The sequence below is a fragment of the Saccostrea echinata genome, unplaced genomic scaffold (assembly GCF_033153115.1).
Source record: "Saccostrea echinata isolate AGI-Se365-2 ecotype Australia unplaced genomic scaffold, CSIRO_AGI_Sech_v1 ptg000030l, whole genome shotgun sequence".
Lineage (NCBI taxonomy): Eukaryota > Metazoa > Mollusca > Bivalvia > Ostreida > Ostreidae > Saccostrea > Saccostrea echinata.
In genome coordinates, this window is record NW_026889779.1 from 2,339,907 (window position 1) to 2,365,933 (window position 26,027).

A 26,027-nucleotide genomic window follows, 5' to 3' on the forward strand; every position below is an offset into this window, starting at 1 on the left:
ATTGTCATAATTTACAGCAGCATGATGCTTTATGACTTATCATAATTCACGATTCAAAACACTGATTTCAAATATATATGCTGCATCCAATGTCAGCAGAGAGCAGCAATGCAAAGTAGTTGGCCACCGTAGCAACATAATAGTGGTACTATGCTTCATTTTATTACAGATGAGTACAAGGCCTAAAATGATACTGGCAGAAAGAAAGCCAAAAGCACAAGCGTTACCATTCTCCTGTTCCAATGAGATATCGCTGGCACTTCTTCTTCTTCCCAGCAAGTTACGGGTAATACCATTCACATCGGAGCCCTAAAAATCAGTCAAGTTATTGTAATACATGTATCAAGGTAGCAAAGTCTCAAAATCATTGCTTTTCTTCTATCTAATCAATACAGAGGGCTCACAGTGGGTGTGTCCCATCAACAGGGCATGCTTACTCCTCCTAGGCACCTGATCCCACCTCTGGAATTTCCAGGGGTCCATGTTTTATGCCCTGTTCACAGATTTGTATTGTTTATAGATTTTATTGAGATCAATCACTGTTCGTTATCTTCACTTTTTCCATTCTAAACCCCAGACTGAGGTAGTAAACAGTGATAAATCTTTTTGTCCTCAAAATGTTGATCGAAAAACTTTAATTCTGGTCATAATCTAAGAGATAATTTGTTGGTGTTGAATACAGAAAAATTATTCATTAAGGACTTGGTCTTTGTTTTTCATTATCAAACATCCATTTTTTAGTTGTTTACTTACTACATCTGATGTCCTGTTGTTAATGAATGGTCATCAAAGAATGCAGAACTTGAAGTTTTTGTATAAATGTTTTTTTTCTATATCATACAGTTTTTCAACCATATGCAAATCACTGTCACATCACAAATAACATGCTGACAGAGATTGAATGTTATAAAAATCAAATACATGTATCAAAATTATCTGGATGACAAAATATTCAGTAATAATCAATATATAGTAACATACCTTTGCTTCAAAGTGGTTAGAGAGTCTGTGTTTTTCGGATGACTACAAAAGAAAATTTTAATTGTAACAATGAGTTATCTTTCTTGTACTATTCACTATCTATATCTAAGCATTCACCCTACATTACAATGTCATGTTCATTTATAAAACAGGGCCCTGGATTTCTTTAAAACTAATAGTTAAAGTGCTGAATTTTATGCTTTAATTCTGATCTATTCTTACAGTATGATCTACTTCTGTAAATTATAAAGAAAATGTCTTCTTAGTGAGTATATATGATCTATAATATAATAACTGTCAGATAAATCAAACAGAAACTAATAAACTGACAAATAGAAATTGAAAAAAAAAATCTTATGTGTTTTGAAGAGGAAAATAAAAAGATATTAATTAAGTGGTGTAACTGATATGATTGACAAAAAATGACTGTTTCTATGGTAATCTGTGGTAGTGAACTAATATAGCCTGGAGAAGGGGCCAAATTAATGAGTTGTAAAGCTAGGGATTCCTAGATTTACACTGAAATGAACACTTCATAAGATAATGATCTGTCTTCAGAAGATACATTGTCGATGTGGGTCTAAATTAAAATAATGTTTGTTCACAACAGACCTATTTAAATTCCTTTCAGCTTACAAAATTTTTAATCAAAAGAAATCTTTCCATTTTAATTTCACTTTGTTCTTAACTATGACATAATATACATGTTTCATATCATTTAATTAAAACTTTCAAAAATATGATTTATTTAATAATACAAAGCTTCAACTTCTTTAGTCAAAAAATAGCTCTTCAAAGCTATAATGTTTGTTTGTTTTGTTTTTGGTCAAAACCCAACTTTTAATAAATATTATCTCATCTTTTTATGTGAGTATTATATATAGCATGATTCTCATATAAAAAAAAAATATATATATGTACCTGTCCATTTGTTTACCCTAAAAATGATACTCTGGAAACAGCAAACAAGTTTTTTTTTAGCATGGCCTAAACATTTCTATATGTTCCTTTGTACATCATCAAGTTTCAATTAGTGCTGATTCCATCAATACAAATTGAGCTTCATGAAAAACCACTTAAGATCAAAGAATCCCCATTTCCTCACATGCTTCATTGTACCCAGCGACTTCTCTCCATTAGAAAACAATCAAATGCTACTGTGCCTAAGTTAATTTTCTCACTTACATATCTTTGTCTGTGAAATTACATTGGAACATAGCAAAATTATTCTGAACTCTACATATTAACAATCCGTATTTCTGCATATCAGACCAAAAATCAAATTTCCTAGGCTCCAAGACCATTTCATCAAGTGGAAAAATAATTTGCACATACAACAACCATTGGACTACAAGATTGGAGTGGAAAAAGCAATAGGCTGAGGTACATTTGTTACCCTGAAATAATTATCTCGGTTTGCTTTATTTGGTTATCAGAAAAGTAAATGGAGGCTGTCATGCTAACTATTCTCCCCTTTTTTGGACCACTCAATTCAACACTGCTTTTATGGGCTATCGATAGTTTTGTAATACATGTATAACATATCTTTGATGATAAAATTGTAATAATTACCCTGTGAATCACTCTAACCTAATAAAAATTCAAACACACAGTCAATGAAGTTATCTTTTTTTTTTTTTTAAAGATTATGTTTTAAGGTTAACCCACATTCCTTAAAAATATGATTCATTTAATATACATATCTTTTAGAGCAGGTATTAAAAACAGAACCTTCAGGGAGCTTATAAATAAATGTTGGTAAGTTGTCTGCTAATTGGGTCATATAAGTGTCGTTAAATCTACACACAGTTTTTCTTCCCCTCAATTCAACCACACAATATATTTATACACTGTAAGCAGAATTAAAATCCTCAGCTAAAAATGGAACAAGAAATGTATTTGATGGAAGAAAAAGCAAATACACATGGGAATTAGTAAATGCAAGATATGCAATAAGAATATCATTTACTTAAAACAATAAAATACTCTTGCAGGTCGACTTTAGGAACTTTTAAGAAACCATAGATTACAGGGCTAAAACTGAAAAGAATGAATTACATGTGTGATGTTTATTTATAAATAAGCCCTTAAGTGACTGTTTGACCTAAATGCACTTGTGAAACAGGTGGTGATAAATGCATATTGGCATAATGTCATGTATATATATGGTTTACTTCAATTATTTTAATTTAAGCAGCAGAGCTGTCAAAGTGATGCCTCATTATTAGTTTTCAGTGATATAAGATATGAGTGCTTGTCATTGTCATTGCTGTTACAGTAAAAAGATCGACACTGAATAAAATTGAATTCACATCAAATCATAGATGTGTTATATGCCTCTGCTTGCATTGTAAGCACAAAGTTCTCTAACATAGGTTTCAATTAATGATTTTTTAAGTAATCATATGTTACTTTTCCAGAAAATTTAATCAGTGATGCACTATATCAGATCGATGTTATTAGTTGCTTAATTATTTTAAGAATGACATAATTTTGGTTGTTAATGAAGTTTTGAATCCTACCATTATGAAGTGTAACCAGCAGTCTCTGATGAGACTGTAGCTCTACTGGTGTGTACTTATAATCAAGAAAGATGCATCTTTGTACAGTCTACAGACTGTACTTGTATACCAAGTCTTACTGAAATCTGACTGAAACTGTAGGAGGAGTGGCATTTTGAAAGAATTTCAAAGAAATTTCATAGAAATTTCTATTTTTAGTGACCATGGCAACATGGCAACACCATTTGTCAAAACCAAAAATTGATGCTTAGAATTATGTTTCCTAGTATGGTCTACTTGTGTACCAAATCTTATTGAAATCGGACCAAAACTGTTGGAGGAGTAGCATTTTTATTAAATAATTGCTTACAGACAGGGGGACAGCTATTCAGACAGACAGATGATGGACACCTTACCAATACATAAGCTCTTCTGGTCTCTGACCAGTAGAGTTAAAAACTTTTAAAAAATTTAGTCAGAAAAACATCATTCTGGGAAGGACCATGTTATTCTCTACAGAGTTATTTATATATGTTTCCACCTCATCTAAGTCATCAGAATTTCCCTCCACATGTGTGGTACCATCCGCTCCCTGCTGGTGGCTAGATGTTTGATCCCCTCCTTCACTGCCTTCTTTACCCATCTCGTTCTTGTATCCATTGATAAAGTAGGTCTTGATTACTAAAAAAGTTGACACTATTAACAAATCTAACAAAAACTTCAGTTCCATACTGTTATATTTTTTACCTTTATACCCTTATACCCTTCAGTAAAGGATGACTGCACTTAACGCCTGTTTTTGGGTCCTTTTCGGTTGCTTCTGTTGCTTTTATATCTAAACCTTATCTCAATTTTGTATGTTTATGAAAGAATACTGTCAATTTGGAACCACATTTAAATCTTAAAATGATTTTAGACTGTGATACAATAAAATGATTCAATGTTTTTTGTCCTTACTGCTTTCCAAATATAGTGAATTTACACTTACCTGCCCTTGATTGAACATTAGATATGCATGAGAGGTGGAGCTAACATTGTAAGAATGGCTCTAAAATTAGACTACATAAATAACAATGACATGTTTTGAAAAGCGAACATGATCACTCTTTCCAATCTCCCTCTCCATTCTGTATAGCACAAATACACTTCTGACAAAGCTTTCAAAACGAAATTAACAATATGAGCACGTCAATGTAATTAAAGCAAATTTATATCAATACCAGATGACTTCATGTGTTCGAACACAATGTCCTAGTTAGCACATCACATGCTTCCTTACAAGTCATGTGACGGAATTTAGTATTCACAAAGTTACCTGAGGTAAGAAATCACGTGGTGAATTATAATATTCAACATGTCACAATCCTTGGTTACAACACAGAGAGCGAATGTAAGAAGAAGCAGTTTTTTCTCTTTTTAACCATGAGCGCATGTTTGTCTATTAATCTCCTTTTGACACATTATTATTTATGCAAATATACAACTACTGTTAAATGTAGAAAAATAGACAAACATGCGCTGACTATGTATAAAGTCAGTAAAAAAGTGGGCGTCCTCATTATCGAACAGAGATTCAAGAAATTGAGATGACCCCTGCCTTTGAAAACAGATTCGAACTTCGTAAATACACACTTTTATTAAACGTAATTACATAAAGTTGTAGATTGGATGTTGACCATTCTTGCAATGAATAGAAAAATGCTTGTTTTGAAAGTTTATTTTGTCGCAAATTCCGCATTTCCTTAAGTGCAGTCATCCTTTATGACCAAGCTTATCTTAAAACACATAATTTTCATGAAATAACAAAATGCATCAGGTGAAGGTATACAAGTTTTTTATTTGTTTGTGACAAAAATCACACAAGGCAAAGATTTTCAAGTATACAGAATTACACTGATGCAACTGCTTGACTTACTGTTGGAAGGAGATCAGATACTAACAGCTGCTATGACAATGTTAAGATCTCTAATGCTATTACTGGTAGTGATCGCATTACGTTAGACATTCTCTGATTACTAGTACACTGCCCATACCTAATTATGAACTTATCGCTAGCCATTCTCTACCACTTTTACTATATTTCATAATATGTAACAAAATTTTTTGTGTGGAATACATTAACCATACAAAAGGGGTCAAATAAGGCACCTTGATGGTTTTTCTTGGATACTGTAACAAAGCTAAAAATAGCCTAAATAGGCTTATAGGCATTACTATCTTTTATGACCCAATATTGATCAGTATAATATAATGTCCCAGCTTTGGCTGCATCAAAGCAATGTCTCTTAAATGGGATCCTGGATAAATTTTTATTATGAAACCCGTCTTTATTTATACTAATGTAAATGAGTGTTGGGGTCAATAGTCATTGCTGACCTTTTCTATCCGTTATATTGATTTCGGAGACCAACCTTTTTGTTCCTCTGTATGTCTCACTGCGTAGGTTGATTTACTTGTGTCATATTCTTCTATTAGCACTTTATATGTCCTGTTATCTGCAAATAATAGGAAAAAAAAATTGTAAGTTTTCAAAACCTCACTTCCAGGTGATCTATCAGAGAAGTCTTTTCTCTGTACATCTGACAAACCAGAGTTCAACCTCGAGTGTTCCATGTCAGGGAGGTGCAAATTAATCACCAATCAAGCAGCTGCTTGTAAGATATGATATATTTGACATTTTCGCCCAGGTGCTACCATTATTCAAGTGATGTAAAAAGTGATGATTCATGAAGTATCTTTAAGTCATTATAGTGGCATCATAGAGCAATATTTTCTTAAGTACCTACATGCATGCATGCTTTCTCTGTCTCTCTGTGTATATATATATATATATGATTTAAATAATGTACATTTAATTAGTGAAAATAATCTACCATATATATATATATATATAGAGAGAGAGAGAGAGAGAGAGAGAGAGAGAGATCTATTATTACTGTTATAAAATTAACTTTAATAATTACTTTGTCTTTGCAGATCAGATCGGTTAAGTTCCTGAAAATCAGCTCATGTAAATATCCTGACCTAAGACCATAAACTGAGGAGAAAAAATCCCATGTCAGCAGCAACACTACCAGAATCTATTAATTTCCTTTAGCAATGGCAAGTGATAAATTTTGTGTGTGAGAAATTTTAGATGATTTCCAGAGAATCAAGCCCCATTACATCTTCTTATCCTCTTCAATAGTCTGTCACCAACAGATTCTCCCAGCATATTTGTAGGCTTATCAGATTTGTATCTCATGTACTCATTTGAATTTAAACAATTAGAATGTACTAACTGATTTCTCTTAGAGTGCATACCAGAAACTTTGCAAAGCTCAACCTCACAACTAAATATTGTACAGTGTATGTTGGGATTGTGCAAACATAAAACAATATTTATCTTCATACAAAGGGTACAGTTATTGTATATGGAATGCTCTGCTCAGGCCACAAGTTAAAGGAGTATTTCTGGGATATAACTGACAACATTCATGACTACTAACAACATGGAATACTATGGTTAAGTCATTCTGGAGTATAATCCATATTAACAAGAGGCCCATGGGCCACATTGATCACCTGAGTACATAAGCAAGGAAAAGGCAGAATTCAGTTCAGTATTGAAAAGTATAAATATGCAAGTGGTCCAAAATTATCCCTGCCCCTGATTTGAACAAACTTGAATCTATCACTAACTGAGGATGCTTCCATATTTCTATGACTAATCATGGCTTTAGAAGATTTTTAAAGATTTCTTCTTATACATTTGATCTTCTCTTGTGGACCTGCCTTACCCCCTGGGGACCCACCTTACCCCATGGGAACATGATTTGAACAAACTTGAATTTACACTACAGTACATGAAGATGCTTCCATAGAGATATGACTAATCATGGTTCTGCTGTTCTTGAGGGGAAGATTTTTAAAGATTTCTCTTATGTAAAATTTTGATGCCCATTGTGGCCCCACCCTACCCCAAGGGGTCAAGATTTTCAAAAATTTCAATCTTCACTACCTGAAAATGTGTCCAATCTAATTAAAGAGGCTGGGGGGTTGTGGCAATTTTTAGACTATATTGATCTCCTTTAGAAGAAGAGCTCCATATGAAGATATAGAAAATGATCAAATTTTAAAACTAAAATTTTTGAAATTTTTCTTTGCCAAATGATAGTTGACAGCTTAAGATATCATATCTAAAAAATTAAGTTAAATCTGGTGGTTAATTTGTGGTTAATTTGTTGACCCCCCAGCCTCCTTAAAATTAGATGTTCCAAATCTGCTAGCGCTTCTCAAACATCTAACATCCCATTAGGGGTCACATCAGAGCGACCTTTCGATTATGAATAAACATAAAAATTTTGGCCAATCAGATTCAACCTTCTGTATACGATTCTAAAATTAGTTCCACGGCTACATCTTTACATTATTGATGCTCAGTAGACTGTTTTACGTTGAATTAAAATAATTTTGGTATAAATTGAACGTATTGTCCGCCAATCTGGCATTCTTACCTGAATAATGCAAAGGAAAATGCACAAACTACATGTATACATCTATATATCCCGCACGTCACATTTATATATAGCAAGGGCTTTACCATGCACCATGCATATTTTGTTTACTACGAAACCCCTCGGGCGTTTAGGTGTGGCAGTAAAAGAAGAAACGCATCCGAACTATAAGCCAAGATTTCAGAGACGGCGATTTCATTGGGTAATCGAAAGGTCGCTCTGATGTGACCCCTAATGGGATGTTGTTAGATGTTTGAGAAGCACTAGCGGATTCGGAACATCTAATTTTAATTAGATTGAGATGCATCCAACTAAGTTTCAAATTTTCTGGCCCAGTGGTTCTCAAGAAGAAGATTTTTTAAAGATGCCATTGATTTTTGCACTAATTCATATTTTTCTTCCCTTGGAAGAAGGCATGCCTCTTCATTTGTACAAACTTGAATTCCCTTTACCTAAGGATACTTTGTGGCAAGTTTGGTTGAAACTGGTCCAGTGGTTCTGGAGAAGATGAAATTGTAAAAAAAAATTAATGACACAACAATGATGACATTAGACAGCAGACAAATTTTGATCAGAAAAGCACACTTGAACATTTGGCTCAGGTGAGCTAAAAAGACATCAAATTTCTTGACATACAGGGCACTAACTTCAGAAAATGTGTGTTGTAAATTTCATTAATTTTCAGAATGCAGAAAATAATATTAACTTAAAAATCACTTTTTAAAGAAAATTTACATTTATTAGTTCTTTTGAATCTTTAAACATGCACAAAAGATGAACAATTTCTTGTTTGTTGATCAAGAACATTTTTTTTATCCTTAATCAATAAAACATGAAGCAAATTAAGAAAGACACAACCATTATGTATCTCGTTTCCTCCAGCAAATGGTAGAATCTCTGTACAAAGAACATTTCCAGCAAAGACAATCAATGCATAAAGATATTGTTGTCCTTCGAAAAACTCCCACAGGATCTAAAATGGCCACAGACTGTATAATAAAGTTCTGGTGCTGCTTAATTGACTAAACATTTCATGTTCTATCATCTCCTGTTCCACAGTCATTGAACTGGAGAAACATATCACCATCTCAACAATGTGTCAATATCTGAATAAATCTGATACCGAATATAAACAATTATCTCCTGTCTTCTCAAAATGCATGTTCTGACATATCAGATTTGGACATAAAGCTTTTCTAAATCAACTAATAAATGCATGCAGTGCAAAGAAACCAATCTATCAAATACCCAGTAAATAGTTTCACACACTGGACATGTCATTGATTCAGTTTAAGAGGCATCTGGTTTAGATATATAATTTTATATATATATATTTTTTTTAATTTTTCTTGTCTTCAGTGACTTTACAGACCTGGATCAATAATCTAGCTGGGTAGCCGCTAGCAACATCAGCCATTTACATGATTTACAGCAACTTTTAGCTGTTTCTATACAATTTGGATCCCCATAATCATGAAATTTAGGCTTGAAGACATCATAAAATGGATTCCAATCATCATTTACTTCAAAGTATAAAAGGGGAAAAGTTCAACTTATTTGCAGATATAAATAATTTTTGATTATTTTCAAATTCTATTACACAAGAGAGACTTGATGAAAGAGCAAGGAAACAGAGGTCCCATAATATGAAGTACCCAATAGTGAGATCAATGGTCACTGCCGAGATAAACTGATAGACAAAAACATATATATGTCTACCCAAAGCCGCTGAGCTACCCACACAATTCATTTTGATACATCACTCTTCCAAATCTCTACTTTATATTATATCTTATTGAAGGTTTGGGATTGATCATTAAATAACCATACACAGAGTACATGTATGTAGTTTTATTTTCTGTGCTTTTTTAAAAGGTGCAATAAAAATAACAATGAAGTGAAAATAACTTACGTAAAGCACAAATAAACTAGCAAATTATTGTAAATTTAAAACAAGGGTAAAAAGTGAAATGTAAAAAGGACTAAGAGCAAAATCAGATTTGCACACAATACAAGATGGGAAATTTTCTCAAATTAAAGCCTTTATGCCTTTTAATCAACAATTTTTCCTCAAATCTTGGGCCATGTAAATTAAGTTCATCAATTTATTAAAGAAAAATGAATGCATTTTATAATGTTTGTTTTTGTTTGGCATATTTATATGGTCATTTAACTTAGATAACCTCCCCTTCCAATCCTTTTTAATAATAAAATATCAATCAATGACACAGCGAGAGTACAGTGTGAGGCTTCGTCTGGATACGGTAATTAATAAGTCAAGACAGCGTACTTTAAACAGTCAGTAATCTCCTGTTTTGACTATTTCATGACAACTCTCAGATATTAATATAAAAATGCGTGGGATTCTGTCACATACAGAAAGTCTAAGACCTCAGGACAGATTACATTCACCCTTAAAATCACTGTGATTTATAGTCCTAAAAGTGTGTAAAGCATGCTTAAAATATCTTATAAATTCAGAACTGTACTATATTGTAGATGTGAGAATACCACTGTAGAAGTTCAGGCTTTACGGACCGTGGATATCGGCGGATAGCTCAGTGGTTAGAGCACCTGACTAGTAATACAGGGGTCCCGGGTTCGATTCCCGGTCCAGCCATATATTTTCTTTATGCATTTCTCCTTTCCTACTACACCACTTTCAGTATTTTACATATACAATATTTTGTAATTATTTATTAATCTACCAAAGTAGTCATTAAAATGATAAAGGTTTGATCAATTTATATGTCACAGATGGAAAAGAAAATGAGTATGAACCATTTTCACATTGAACTATTCAAACTCTACTTTAGGAAGGCAAACATTGCTCAATGCTATATTTAATCATGGTTTGTAACAGTGTGTAACTACCTACTATTCTGCTAACACACAATTCCTTCACATAACATCTAAAAAAGATAAATTTAAGGAATAGATGTTTTTATAAAATCAATTTGTCAATTTATCCCTTTCATGGAAAAGGAGTCGAGTTTGAAAACTTACTATAAGTAATATTAACACTGTGCTTCCTTGTAAATCAGACCACACCCACATTTTATTGAGCACATAAGCTGAGGATTGCATCGACCAAGTCATAAACTTAAATTAATACATCAGACAACAGCTTTTTTCCCTGCAATTATCTGATCTGTAGAAAAAATGCACCGGTTTTACTCCACAAAATGGAGGAAGTCTACTTTTGTTAAACAAAAATGTCTGCTAATGAAAGAAAACTACCTGCTGATGGAAACCCTAAGTACATATCACAAAACCAATGCTAATAAATTTCAAAGAATCATTAGTGCTACTTTTCCTTCTGCAGTGTCTATAGATGAAGTTTTTTTTTTCACTTTTAACCACCTGTTCTCAGAGTACGCAACACAACATTAAAATGTTTTTCTCTTTTCATTTCAACCTGTAATTTTTCATTTATCTTTTGTTTGGTAGATTTTTTTTTATTTCCATAATTGAATCAGATGGACTATATGAACTGTCTTTTTTGTTGCTGTGAGAGCAATCCTCTGTAAAAAGAAATTAGTTCACTTGATATATCCTCGCATCATGAGCTTTGAATGCCTTTTACTTCATCTGCAGAATGCAGATATGAAACACTAGAAAGTGTATTTAAAGGACACAGCCATGTCACAATATTCAATAAATAATAATTAAGTGCATGCTCATACTTTGTGAATCTCTAGAATAAAAATTATTTCTTATCAGAAAAAAACTAAATACTATAATTTTATCAATTTATAGTCAGTTTTTTGTGTACATCTCAACAATACACTTCACATGAACATTTGTTATGAAATAGGCTTGATACAAGACATATTGTACCCAAAAATAGATAATGCACAGTCCATACATCACCTCAGACCTACACATAAACTGGCAGACTGGGTTCATGCACCATTTTTCATAAAAGTACTGACAGTATGTAATTACAGTTTTTATTCACATAAACCAGACTCTAATCCTATTACCTACATCTTCTGACAAAGGTTGTAAATTCTGCCATTCCATAATTACCCCTTAGATTCTCAATGATTTCCTGTGCAAATACCATATTAACCGTATTTACCCCTAATGAGTGCCATGCTCTCAGAAGCACCCCCACTATGATTTCCGGTCTGAAAATAAAAAGTCCCCCCCCCCCCCCCAAATCACTAACTTTTCATACAGTACAAGCATATTTTTCTTTTTATTGATAAAACACCTTATTAAACCATGTCTATAATGACCCTCTCAATTAAATTTCAATCGTCTCTGTACCTAAATAATGACAATTTCTTTGATGGAAAAAAAAATCTTTTTCCTTTGCATACCAAAACAAAACAAATTCTTGTTATACATTAACCAAATCTTCAGATGCCATTTGTTGATACCTATTAACAATGTTTCATTTCTACAGAAGCCATCAGTACCATCTCATTCATTTGACAGGCATGACAAATCAATTTCATCAAATTAATAATCCTTCGAATAATCTCAATGCTTATTCAAATATTTTTTAACAGATTACCAAACTGCTAAATTAATTGTAAAGACATTTGAAGATGTTAAATGTAGTATGAAGTAGAAAATTAAATAAATACATGTATTTTACATTTGATCAAAATTTTTGTACTTATATTTCTTTTTTGAAATGCTATAGAAAAATGAAAGAAACAAAGAAGTTTTAGCACCTAGCTTTCATATTCTTAACTTTATGAAAAGAAATCAATTCCCCCAAACCAAAATACTCTTGATAATAAATCGTCTTCATTTAAAATAAACTTTGCTCTTTTAAGTCTGCAATAACATTGTATAATGTATATATTATACAAATATAGCCCTTTAAAGACGCTGATCCGTAGATATATCGACTTCACAGAAAAGCTGGTATGTTTTGAAGTCGATATATCTATGGATTGACCAAATGAAAGGGCTACAGTCAGATTTTCATTCCCCATGGCTTTAAAATATATTGTAAACTAAATGGATAAAGCAAATTATGTTTATAATAAACCAAAATCATCCATCACTGGTACTTTGTTAGAAGTGCATTTTACTGTATTAGAAAGTACGAGTCAATCCTAGAATTCGCTGAATTAACCAAATTAACTAAAAAAGAATTTTGATTGGTTTGAATGACATACGCCAGCTAATCATATCAGTTTTACTCATAACAAACTTCCATCTATCTAAATATATTATTAGAAAATATAGGTCTAACCATTTTTCATGTTTTTATTGAGAAAGACAGTCTATCTGCATTTCTATACTTTGACACGATATCAAATGAACCAATGGTAAAACCCATTACAAATTTACAATGTATGAATAAATATATTTGAATTTTTTCATAAATACCATATATTATTATAATAAAATTAAGGTGTAAAATTACATATATTTTTACTCATGAATGTGGGCATATAATGAATTTACAAGGGGAATCAGTGGTGTAGCTAGGCAAAAATAATATGGATGCTTTTCTGACCACAGTTACTCTAAGGCTGCATTAACCCCCCTCCCCCTCCCAGGAGGGTCCAGGTTGAGAAGCCCCTCCCCAGCAGCTCTGCAGAAATTGACTATTTAGGTGTGTTAGATTGAGTCTCAGAATATGCAAAAGATAATACATCAACTTAAGTTATATTTCAATAATAAAAGAAATTTATTGAGATTTGTTCTGTAAAAAAAATGTATGAATTTCATTAATTTTTATTTGTATTTAAACTATTTATTTTTGGGAGGGGGGATGTGGATGGTTTGAATATAAGCATACACGGAAGCTACACACATTTCCATAAAGACTTATTTTTATGTACACTTCTTAACAAATCAATATTTGAATGAATAAGTGTTGCTATTTAAAGCAATTCAAGTGCCACCAAAAGATTTGTTTAACGTCCAATTTAAAATGAAATTACTTGACATGAATAGAGGATATTTCTCCCATTTCGCTATCTGGGCACTTGTCAATCATGCTGATAAAATGTTATTCATAAACAAATTCCTTGAATGCATCAAGATTTTAATATTTGTGTTTATTCCTCAGAAAGTCTGTATTGTTTGTATATAATCTGAGTATTATTTGGTAGGTTCATGCCCCTTTAATAAGTTCTTTTAATTAAGACTTTAAAAAGCCGGATATGAACTTTCAAATTTTACCAACATATAATTAATCTAAATATTTTAAGAGTATCTTAAACCTGTATGAACAATAGATTGTTAAATTACTTGTTGTGGTTGTTAGAAAGGATGAAAAGTTCACTGATAATTGATATCCTGGTAATGTACCGCATACTCTAATTACTAAACACACTAGCTCTGCAAAAATAAGCATTTCCTATATTCCAAAACAGAAACCATTAATGATTAACAGGTTCCATGAATTTTTGCCTACATTGAACAAGTAGTATGAATTAATTACCAGTCACTATAATATAGAGATCAGTCTAATTACCGGTCACTATAATATAGAGATCAGTCTAATTACCAATATAGAGATCAGTCTAATTACTGGTCACTATAATATAAAGATCAGTCTAATTACCAATATAGAGATCAGTCTAATTACTGGTCACTATAATATAGAGATCAGTCTAATTACCAATATAGAGATCAGTCTAATTACCGGTCACTATAATATAGAGATCAGTCTAATTACCGGTCACGATCCATATCTGTGATATCTGGTCTGTTTCCATTAGATTCCATGTATTACAAACACAAAGCAATGTACTTGTAAATCTATATAATGCAGTGTTTCATTCCAGAGGTATACCCACCAAAATTATCACATACATGTATAAACTTCTTACCAACTTACAATAACTGAAACAGCAAAACAAAGCATAATTGTGGATACCCTATGGTAAACATGGTAAATAAAATTACCTGGTGTTAAATAATTCATATTAAATGGCCCCATTTTCCTGCCCCGCACTGGAAAGACTACCTATAGCTTGTCTCCAAATTCCAATGATTCATTCCATGTTGGTACTTTTAATTAACTGTTTGTAATTTATGGAAGCAGTTTTTATGAGCCTTTCATTAAGGTTAGTATTTCATTTGTCCCACATGGAGTATACTCATTAGCTAGAGTTTCCACTCCATCTCTATTGGATCTAACACTCTGCTGACTCTTACATGTCTAGGATAGCAGGGTTCACGACTTCCCTGCAGATTTATAAATCAACATTGTTGAACAGAGAAATGCCAACTGAATAAGCAGTTATAAGTAATGTCTGAACTTCATTCTGGTTCCTCAATAAATTACCTCCATGGCATTTTTTCCAGTAAATATTATTTTAGCAAGATGAAACAAAAACTTTGTTCTAGAATATCATAATTACCTTTTCAATTTCTGTTGCAGGAAATTTCTGTGATATGATGCTTCGAGGTAACATCCAATTTTTGCATTTTTTTTTTAATATATCCATACAACATGTACAAAATTGAAATATTCTAAAAAAAAAAATCTGTCTCTTTTTTATGTTTTGTTTTTATTTTTTTCAAAATGAACTGCAAAGATTCACAAAAATTTGACAAAATGAAATGTAGAAAATATACAATTATATTTATGCAACCTTCCTATGAAAACAGTATAGTACTACCAAATATAGTTTGCTATTCTTTAATTCAATTGAATTTCTTTCCCGGCACACCTTAAAGGTGCTTAGACACAGATTTGAAGTTAATATTTACTCAAATTTTCTGTATAATTTCATGACTTATATGTTGCTATAGCATTTCATATGAAAATTTGATAAAAATCTTATTTTATCTGGAAGTTATTGAAACTTCAATTTTCTGGATGCGTTTGATAGACACATCCTTGCACTTTCACAAATTTTAACTTTATCCTTATTACTTAAGAAAAGTAGCTATTTTGTTGTTCATTAATGAAAAATATTAAAACTGTAATGCAGAAATTTCAGAGTAGAAATGTAGAAAGCAAAATCCTCTCACCAGTATTGTCAGTCCGTGCTCAATGGTTTGTGCAGAGTTTAACAATTGAACACACCCGTGAAACCTAAACATTAACAACAACAGAGCTCGTGCCCTGTTTAAAAAAACAGTTTACGTTTCACGGGTGTATTCAATTTGTTAAACTCTGTACCAACTACACAACACTGAGCACGGGCTGACAATACTTAAGTGAGTGGGTTTTGCTTTCGCACATTTTTACTCTGAATTTTCTGGATCATAGATGTAATATTATTCATTAATACACAACAAAATTGTGAAAGTGCAAGGATGTGTTAATCAAACGCTTCCCGAAATTCGTAGTTTCAATAATTTCCAGATTAAATAAGTTTTTAATTTTATTTTCCTGTGAAATTCTATAGCAACATATAAGTTGTGATATTATACAGAAAATTTGAGAAAATATAAACTTCAAATCTGTGTCTATGCACCTTTAAAATGAGACCATTTTTTTCATTATGGAATTAGGACATAAATATTTCAAAATAAGACCTGTTTTTTTCCCTAACACCAGACTGCCATCATGCAAATACATGTTAACCCTTTTCAGAAAATGTTAAATTTTATTGACTGTCTTCTAAGCTGCTGCAGAATTTCTCTTCTTAGTGCTCAATCACCATGATCACCAATATTCATGAGAAATGTGAATTTAGATCCAGTCGTACATGGGAAATTACACTAACTGAGAATCAATGGTTTTCATGGGTAACTCTGGCTAACATTTTAAATCAATATACATTACTTGTTAACCTGAAATCTTTTGTTGTCTACAGGCATACAGAAAGCTCTACCTGTCTTATTCTCCTTATTAATGCCATCATCAAAGACAAAGTGCAATGCCACAAATAAATATTTTCTCAACCGTAATCCCTCAGATTTTTAAACTTTCTTTTATTTTCAGTGATTTTGGTGAATATTGATGATCACTGCCACAGTTAATTAATAGCTCAGGATTGCTTTTTGAAACAAAATTTATCTAAGCATTTCAAATGAAAACATGCACTATTTTTGTTCAAATTCATTTTCTAATTACTACTGCCTCACAGTAAGCTTTACAAGAAATGTTCCGAGAATAAGCATGATAAGGGAGCTGCCATGACTGACAAGGCCTAACATATACCAGTATACAATTTATTTCTTTTGTATCCATGAAGTTCTTGCATCAATAGATGTACTAACAAAATCTATTTTCCCCACAAGCTGTGACCATCAATGGACAGACCACCGCTCCAGAAACAGTCCTGTCCCTGCTGACATGCATCTGTTCAATGAATTGAACAGTAATAATGGATGTTTCAGAGTCAAGTTCAATGAAAGTGTTAAATTACACATCCATCAAGACTGCCAAATTAATCAATCTACTCAAGTCCTACACGGCTCACCTGACAAATCTATTTAACTTATAAAATACAGGAAAGCTTTATCCAGAATGTTATTAAAATCGTGGTAGCATTTACAAGATCTCAAACTGAGTAAAAACAAGAAAGAATTAAACCAATTTTTTTTTTTTAACTTTGCATTTCAAAGTCAAAGATGTTAAACACAACATGTTAAATAGTGTTATTTCCAAGATACAAATATGTGTACAAAAGACATGATTTAAAATTTGATATTTATCTATATGTGTATACATATTTATGAACCTTAGTGCCTGTACAATCAAAACAATGTGCATTTAAAAAAAGTTCAAATTTAAAGCCAAGATTTTCTATCCAAAATGATACCTTGAAGCACTGGAACATAATCTTACAAATCAACTACATGCCTAAGCAGTGCTAAGTGTGGGAGATTATTTCATTTTAACAGCCAGGAACTTGTCTAAGAATATGATAAATCATTTAGCTTTGTATTCTTTGTTATAAATGTCACTGAGATATGAAACACTTTGCGACTATTAAGAAACCCAATATATGTAAACTTGCTCTTAAATTCAACTCAGTAAATTCACAAACTTAATGAATATCTCTTAAAGATTATTTAAATATAGGAATAGTTGGGTTAACATTGACCTTTGGTCCACAATGTTATTTAATCCATTTTCTCGTTATCTACAAATATACAAATACATAATTATAGAGTTACCCCGTGTTTCCGAGAGGCCAAGTCACTTCAAACTGGAATTTAGATGGGCTGTCTTTCAAAAGCAATTTATCAGAATTTTATCTTGACCCAGCAGTGCAAAATTACTAATTATTGTTGTAGAATTGAGTACTTTTTAAGATTTTTAGTTGTGCTGCATACTTAATATTCATATTAAATTAATACTTTCATATGAAATACTTCATCATTACTGCTATCCTCTAAACAAGGGTGATGACAGAAAATTAAAATATTCAATCACAAACATACAACAAAATATCATCACTGCAGCAGATGACAATGATAATTGATTTTCAAATGGAAACTCCATCATATTTAAACACACAACACAAATCAGTGTGCTTTATTTACAGTATATAACACTATACATAATGAATACATGCACTTATGTAATTGTACTTAGGTGAGTCTTGATGGTAATATTTGAAGCTTGCTGTGATCATATTACACATTGCATGTATAATGTGATGTAAATTATAAGAATGAATCTCTACAGACAGACACTCAGACAAAAGCAATCCCAATCAACCAATTTCAGTTTTCTGCACATTCATACTGATGGAATAGAATATTCACTAGGTATCTAATTTAGTTTTCTTTGTAATGTATTGTAAAATACTAACCTTGTACATCTGGTCCTTCCTCGACATCATAATCATCTTTGTTGAGAAAACTCAGTGAGGCTTCTGAAATGTGGACTTTTCCAGGCAAACCACTGGACTCCATAGTATTGGCTAAAGTTACATCATTGGACCACACATCAAATTTGAATCGCTGTCTACCAACAATACCACAGAGCACAGTGCCCGTGTGGACACCCACTCTCATATTCACAGATTCATTGTTGTCTCTATCAAACTCCTTGATGGCGATGATCATACCTAGCCCCATATCCACACAACACTTAGCATGGTCCTCCCTAGCCTGGGGGCACCCCGACACACAGTAATAACAGTCTCCAAGTGTGCTGATTTTTTCACACCCAGAATTAGTGCACAGAGTATCAAATCTACCAAATAAGTCATTCAGCAAACCTACTAAGTGTGCTGCAGTTTTGTTTGAGCTCATTTTGGTAAAGCCTACAATGTCTGCAAACAGTATACTAACATTATCCATGGTATTCATGTTAAAGGGACGAAATATAATTTCACCTTTGACATTTTTGGACCTTGAATTACGCTTTTTGGATCTTGAGTCCTCATCTGGATTTTGTTCTTTGTCTTGCCGCGATGCCATTACCTCCTGAGCTACTGATGGAGGCATAAGAGAGTGGATCATTTTCTCTTTTATTCTCTTTTCATTTTTTAACTCTCTCTGGGCTAGCACAGACTGGCCAATTTTCCAGAATGTACTCCTCTGACCAACTTGAGACATTATGAAGATATGGATACCCATAACATGGACACACAAGTGCAAAAGTGCCTTCCCAATTATGATTATTGGTTGCTGCATATAATCATTTCTAACTGCAACTAACACTTCATAAAATATGGAATGTGTGACTCCAAGTCCAATGGACATAAACAATGGCATTGGTATCACAGTGTACATCATAAATAAGACTTCAATTGAGGCTGCAAAAGTCCCTACAGTAGAAACCAGCGAGTTACTGTATAAAAACTGGGCTAGAATCCCTCCACACAACAAAACTGACAGCAATATAGAGGTCAGTAGATAAAATCTTTTGTAGAATTTGGTAAATGTGAAGCCTAGAATTAATGCTATTAGACACAGGAAAACCACACTTCCTATCAGAAATTCCAACCAAAGTACATCCTGTCTTATTCCAAAGAAAACACTCCAAGCTAGGCAAGACACTAAAATGATGCACAAGATTGCACGAAATCTTCGCCGCGTCTGGGGAAATGACTTCTCCCACTGTTCTCGTTCTAAAATGGGTGAGTCAAATTTTGGATTCCACCAGCTACCTGAAGCTCTCTCAAAGAGAATAGGCCACTTGACACATGTCTGTTTGTCAGAATCATTCAGTACATTTTCCTCTCCATCTAGATCAACACAAACAGTTTTGGGGTCAATTGTGTCCATGGTGGTAAGATAGAGGTTATCCCCTCTCTTTGTATTCCCGTTACTTGCCATTTTTATCTAGAATTCCAGAAAATGTACCGTAAACACTTCCTTCCGAATGTTCTATGGCAGGTGCCCGCTGCGATCCATTTTTATTTCACTGCTCGTCGAGAAATGCACAGTCCATGTACATTACCTTACAGTCCACGTAAATGTACATATCAAAAGCGACGAGCTTTCACATGTCGCAGATATAATCCGCATCATGAATTATTGTCCAACACCTTCCTACAATAATATATTTGCCTATCTTTTCCGTGTTGTTGGCTCAGCGGCGCTACGAGTTATGTCGATGAATGAGATCGAGTGTGTGTGTTTACCGAGAGTTCGTAGAATTCTAAGAAGCCGGTGTTTGAAAGCCATTAATAATTAATCCAAACTACCTGTGTATATACTGAAACTCTTAATACCACTCGCCAAGACTTGTATAAATAAACGTTTTTCATCTGCTTGGGGTCATGTAGAGTTGTCTCAGCATATCAAAGCGGAACAAGGTCACAATGGGGACGGACTCGATTTTTAAATCAATGTGCACGAAGCTGTATTTTCCACAGTGGGCGCACTCGATTGTGACGATCAGCAAAACTAAGATAAAAAAATGCTTAGAGAATACGACTTGATGTGTTCTCGCGAATGTGATTCAACCAAACGCTTCTGCACAACATAGTTTACGAAAGTAATCTTGCGCAGAGAACCTCCCATTAAAATAAATTTTGTTGCTATAAATACATTCTTGTTCTAAATTTAACAACCCGATGTGGATTTTGACCTCTTTTGTCCGTTATGCCTCAGAGACCTATGCGGTGTTTGTTCTGGTTAAGCTCACCTAGCTAGGCCTAGTATTTAAATCTTATTCGTGGACAATTTGAACCGTTATTCTACACATCTTGAAATTTTGTGGATTTTTATTTATTTACAAACACAAATGGAGACTTTTACGTGGAGAGAGAGAGAAGGGGGGGACTGGACAATGTAAATTGTGTTATTATTAGATATTACATGCCATACATACCCGAGGCAATGATTTTTGTAAACAAGGACTATATTGTAAAATCAGACACAAAAATCAATGATGTTATTTTTGCGAACATAGACTATATTGTGAAATTGGACATACAAATAAAAACATTAATTATCATCAGGGACCTATATATATTTGTATATAGGTCCCTGTTATCATTTCTGAAATTTGATTTTTTGGCAAAGTGTTGTTGTTTAATTTTTTTTAAGCACTCTAATGCAAATTAAACAAAAATAACCTTATATAGTAGACATATCCAGAAGAAATTACAAGGTTAACAAATTTATCTGCTTAAATTAATACAGGCGTGGATCCAAAATTTTGTGTTGGAGGGGTCGCTAGAGATGGCAACGAGTCTGGGTAACAACTTATGTCCCCACTGGGTCAAAGGCAGTATCCGTTGAAGCTGGTGGGCGGGGGGGGGGGGAGGGAGGGGGGCAGTAAGCTCTTTAGACTAAGCAATAAGTGACCCTTATTTTACAGATATATTTACCTTTATTTCTTTGTCGTATGACAGTGAAATCTATATCTGAAAAAACCTTGTTTTTAAACCTCCGTAATTGAAGATTCGGGCGGCATATAGTTTTTGCTCTGTCCATCTGCCTGTCTAAAAATCTGTAAAATCTTTAACCTTGCCCGTAACTTTTGATCTGTTGCAGTTATGGCTTTCTTTGGGTACCAACATATTTGATCTCTTGACCTTTTAGTTTCACCCATTTTGAAAAATTTTACCACGTTTTAACCTTGGCCATAACTTTTGAACAGTTGGTGCTAGGGCTTTCATACTTCACATGTGTATTTCTTGTGAACAGACCTTTCCTTGGGTACAAATATTTTTTACCTTAAAATTTGACCTTGGGGTTTGACATACATTTGAAAAACTTTAACCTTGGCCATAACTTTTGAATGATTGGTTCTAGGCCCTTTATATTTCACAGGTGTATTCCTTGTGACAATACCTTTCCCTAGGCACCATTTATTTTGACCCTTTGACCTTGGAGTTTGACCTACTTTTGAAAAACTTTTATCTTAACCAGAACTTTTGAGCAGTTGATGCTAGGGCATTCATACTTCACATGTGTATTTCTTGTGAACAGACCTTTCCTTGGGTACAAATATTTTTTACCTTTTGACCTTGGGGTTTGAATACATTTGAAAAACTTTAACCTTGGCCATAACTTTTGAATGGTTGGTTCTAGGCCCTTTATATTTCACAGGTGTATTCCTTGTGACAATACCTTTCCCTAGGCACCATTTATTTTGACCCTGACCTTGGAGTTAGACCTACTTTTGAAAAACTTTTACCTTAACCAGGACTTTTGAACAGTGACAAGACCTTTCTTTGAATACCAATATTTTCAATCTCTTTACCTTCACCTTGGAGTTTGACTTGCATTTGAGAAACCTTAACCTTGGCTATAAGCTGCCATATGGGGGCAACAGTGTTTCACAAACACATCTTGTTGTTTCGGGTTTTATTTGGGGAGGGGGGAGGCACCCCCATCTGAATCTGAGCCTGTGAAACACATGTTTGTAAATGTATTTAAACATGTGTATTTACTATGCAAAAATACCAGTAGAGGAATTTTAATGACAATTGTAACACATCTTTAAACAATTTGAGAATTTTTGTCAAAAGGTTTTAAATCCTACCCTTTTCTCTTTTTTTTTTGAGGGAGGGGGTGTTTATACAAAAATGACTATAGTGAATTTCAAACCATGCAAACATCATATCTTTGTGGGCTTTTTATTTGTTATCTTTAGTTCTGAACTACTGGGACTGATACATTGCTTTTGCCAGTTGTTAAATATCATATCTGGACCATAATGTTTGAATCCTTGACTGGAGTGAAATCTTGTTGACTTCTATAGAGAGGTGTGTCATGAATGAGACTCAATACTTCTTTAAGGTCATGTTTACAGTATTGAAGTGTTGAAACTGTGTCCTATACCAAGACTCTTATATAGAATGATTCAAATGTCACTTTGCTGTTGCTTTTGACCTTACCATGTCTCTGAGCAACAAGATATTGAAATTGCATTTGGGCTCTAAGCTTGCAAATCTTGACTGGAATGACTCTAAACTTAGTATGCAATTTCTGGCCTTACTTTCAAATGTTATGGTCAACAATAAGATCTTGAATTTGTGTCTTTATTACTTAACTTTCAATCCTTGATTTGAATTTAAGTTTTTGCATGAAATGTCTAAATATGGGTTTGTCTCTCCAAGGACAAGATCATTGAGAAATAATAATTGGATTACAACTCGAGAATTTTTTAATAAACATGTTTTCCTTTGCTGTAAACCATATATGAATTAATTTCATACTGATACAATTTAATGTTGCTCATCTTCATCTGTGGAACATAAATCTCATACATCCATAGAAATTTCATTTTTTCTGAAAATTAAGCCCCATTCTGCTTACCCATGATGGAAAAAAAAATTGCCATAGTTGCTTTTCTCCATATGGAAAGCTGACTTAGCCATATGAACTTCAACTACAGTCATGTTTACTTCAACCATAATCTTGTAAAGTTCAACTATAGCCCTGTAAACTTAAACTATAACCTTGTTAATGCCTGGGAAACAGCACAGTTCTTAAATGTAAAAGGATGGAAAATAAATATGCTGCACATTATGATTCAACCATAATGGAATCATGAACCCCAGTACCATTACAGAAATATGCAGGCTAAAATTACTTTGTTACTTTTAAACATTTTTTTGCTGGGAATAACACAATATTACAGGTGCATATTAAACTAAAGAAACTCTGTTGAGTTGATTATTCATGCAGTTCTGAAGTGTTGATCAGTGCTTTACCACTGGCATAAATAACAAACCTTGAGATCTTTCTTTTGATATAAAACACTAGAATGAAATTGCAGCTTTATTCATGATTATCATAAATCAAGCTCAGTATCTTTAACATGCATGGACAACATACACACAATAATAGTCCTCCTCATTAATAATACAGCTTCTTTACAGGAGAATTACATATTATTTACTGTAGCTCAATGTACATAGTGTATGCTTAACATAATATTTCTAAAAGAAACTTAAACTTGAACAATAAGAGCAACATGGTTATACCAAAGGTTGGTTTTATCAGTTTTTAAAGTCTGAATTAAAAAAAAAAACTGCCCACAATAATGAGACATACACATGTACGAATAATACAGACTTCTACGTTAGAGTTAACTGACCTTAAATCCCGAAACAAACCAAAAAATTATTGCTTACATAGTTTAATTTTCCACCAAACATTTTTACATGTTGTTGTCATTTTCTACTTGTAGCTAATACATTGATAAGAAGAGGATCTTGGATTAAATGAATAAAATACCTTACAAGTAATAGTAACTGAAAAATCATGAGAAGGGGATAAAACCTACATATTAGATACTGTAAATCATTCAAAACATGACATCTGCATCCAGTAAACTTTAAACACTTCCTTGGTTTAATAAAAACATAGTAGCTGTTTTTTCACTGTATAAAATGTGTACTGAATGACAAATAAAAAATGATTTTCTTGGAAAACAATGCACCAAGCGCAATCAACTAAATGTGTCAGAGGTTCTAAAAACAGTGAAGATGCATAAAACGAAGGCTTACACACATCTTCCCATTTTGAAAGTTTTTAATTTTTCTCTGGCTATATTTTCTGTGGGATCAAATAATAAATAAACATGTAACACTAAAAACTGGCTATAAATAAAATTTGAAATATCAACAAGTTAGATATTGCACATAATAGAGATAAGGCTTGAACTAAATATGAAATAAACAGAAATGCCATATATACTAAATTACTAACATGTCCTTCCTCCAAGTCCTCTCCCTGTTAGATGGATAAATAATTCAAGAACAAAATTACATTTCTCTTTTTCATAAAACAATGCCATTATGTGAAACAAAACCATGGAGTACAACAGAGATCATTGCTTTTGATGCACATTCATACACAGTTTCATATGACCTTATCAGGAAGATCACCATAAATATCATATTTTTGATGATACATGTACATAAAGGTCATCTTTGGGAGAGAATCATCCCCCCTTTAGTTCAAGCACATGAGCTAAAGCTTGATACACTGAGTGGTAATGTATGCTTACAGAGTGCATATATAATATATTGACAAGTGTCTGCTATCTTGTCCACAGTTGCCTACGGTGGCTACTTTATTTGACCACTTCCTCTATCCTGTGTGGTTCCTTTTGGTGGTTACTTGGTTTGGGCCACCTCCCACACAATCAGATGACTCTTGTCTCCCTTGCTGAGGGACAACTTCTTTTCCTCCTCCTCTGGATTATCGTCATCACCATCACCTGCAGCAGAATAAGGAGAAATAACAAAACATGGAAAAAAAGCATACATCATTTAAATCTTACAATTATACAAGTAATAAACTAGAAATATGTCCATAGGACATGAATGCCCCGCCAAGGGTATATTAGTAATGCAACATGAAAATTTGTATTAGTGTATGAAGTTTGATGAGAATATCTTGAATAGTTTCTTTAAAATTGAAATTAAAATGTAAAAAAAAAAGATGGATACAGATGATAAATTCACACCAAATTATGTATAAGTACATAAGCTTACATAAAAATATCTTAAATAGTTTCTTTAAAACTAAGCAAAATGCAAACTTAAGAAAAGTGATGTCAAGGTCAGAGGAAAGGTCAAGGTCAAAAAATGTTGATGCAGTTATATGATATGATCATTTTACACCTGTGAGTTACATGATATTCATGGCGGGGCATGCAAAAGTTTAATTAAATACAAAGTAAATGAATCCTGTATTAACTATTATTAAATATATACATTAAGTCATTAAATTCTGTAAAATA

General features: G+C 33.0%; 2 protein-coding genes across 3 annotated transcripts in view; both read right to left on the bottom strand.

The window, feature by feature from the left end:
* LOC133197096 (adenylate cyclase type 9-like) overlaps positions 1-20,730 on the bottom strand; it is a 34,414-nt gene extending 13,684 nt beyond the window's left edge. Inside the window, exons 1-5 of the mRNA XM_061332938.1 lie at positions 18,679-20,730; positions 5,894-5,977; positions 4,024-4,163; positions 982-1,023; positions 228-309 (exon numbers count right to left, since the gene is read on the bottom strand). Of these exons, the coding sequence (XP_061188922.1) occupies positions 228-309; positions 982-1,023; positions 4,024-4,163; positions 5,894-5,977; positions 18,679-20,152 (1,822 nt within the window). The 5' untranslated portion in view covers positions 20,153-20,730. The remainder of the gene's footprint in view (positions 1-227; positions 310-981; positions 1,024-4,023; positions 4,164-5,893; positions 5,978-18,678) is intronic.
* A 3,312-nt stretch (positions 20,731-24,042) lies between these two features.
* Positions 24,043-26,027, bottom strand: part of LOC133197097 (C-Jun-amino-terminal kinase-interacting protein 3-like) — a 35,978-nt gene continuing 33,993 nt past the window's right edge. For both annotated transcript variants that reach the window (XM_061332939.1, XM_061332940.1), the window contains one exon: positions 24,043-25,502. In XM_061332939.1, the coding sequence (XP_061188923.1) occupies positions 25,399-25,502 (104 nt within the window). In that variant the 3' untranslated portion in view covers positions 24,043-25,398. The remainder of the gene's footprint in view (positions 25,503-26,027) is intronic.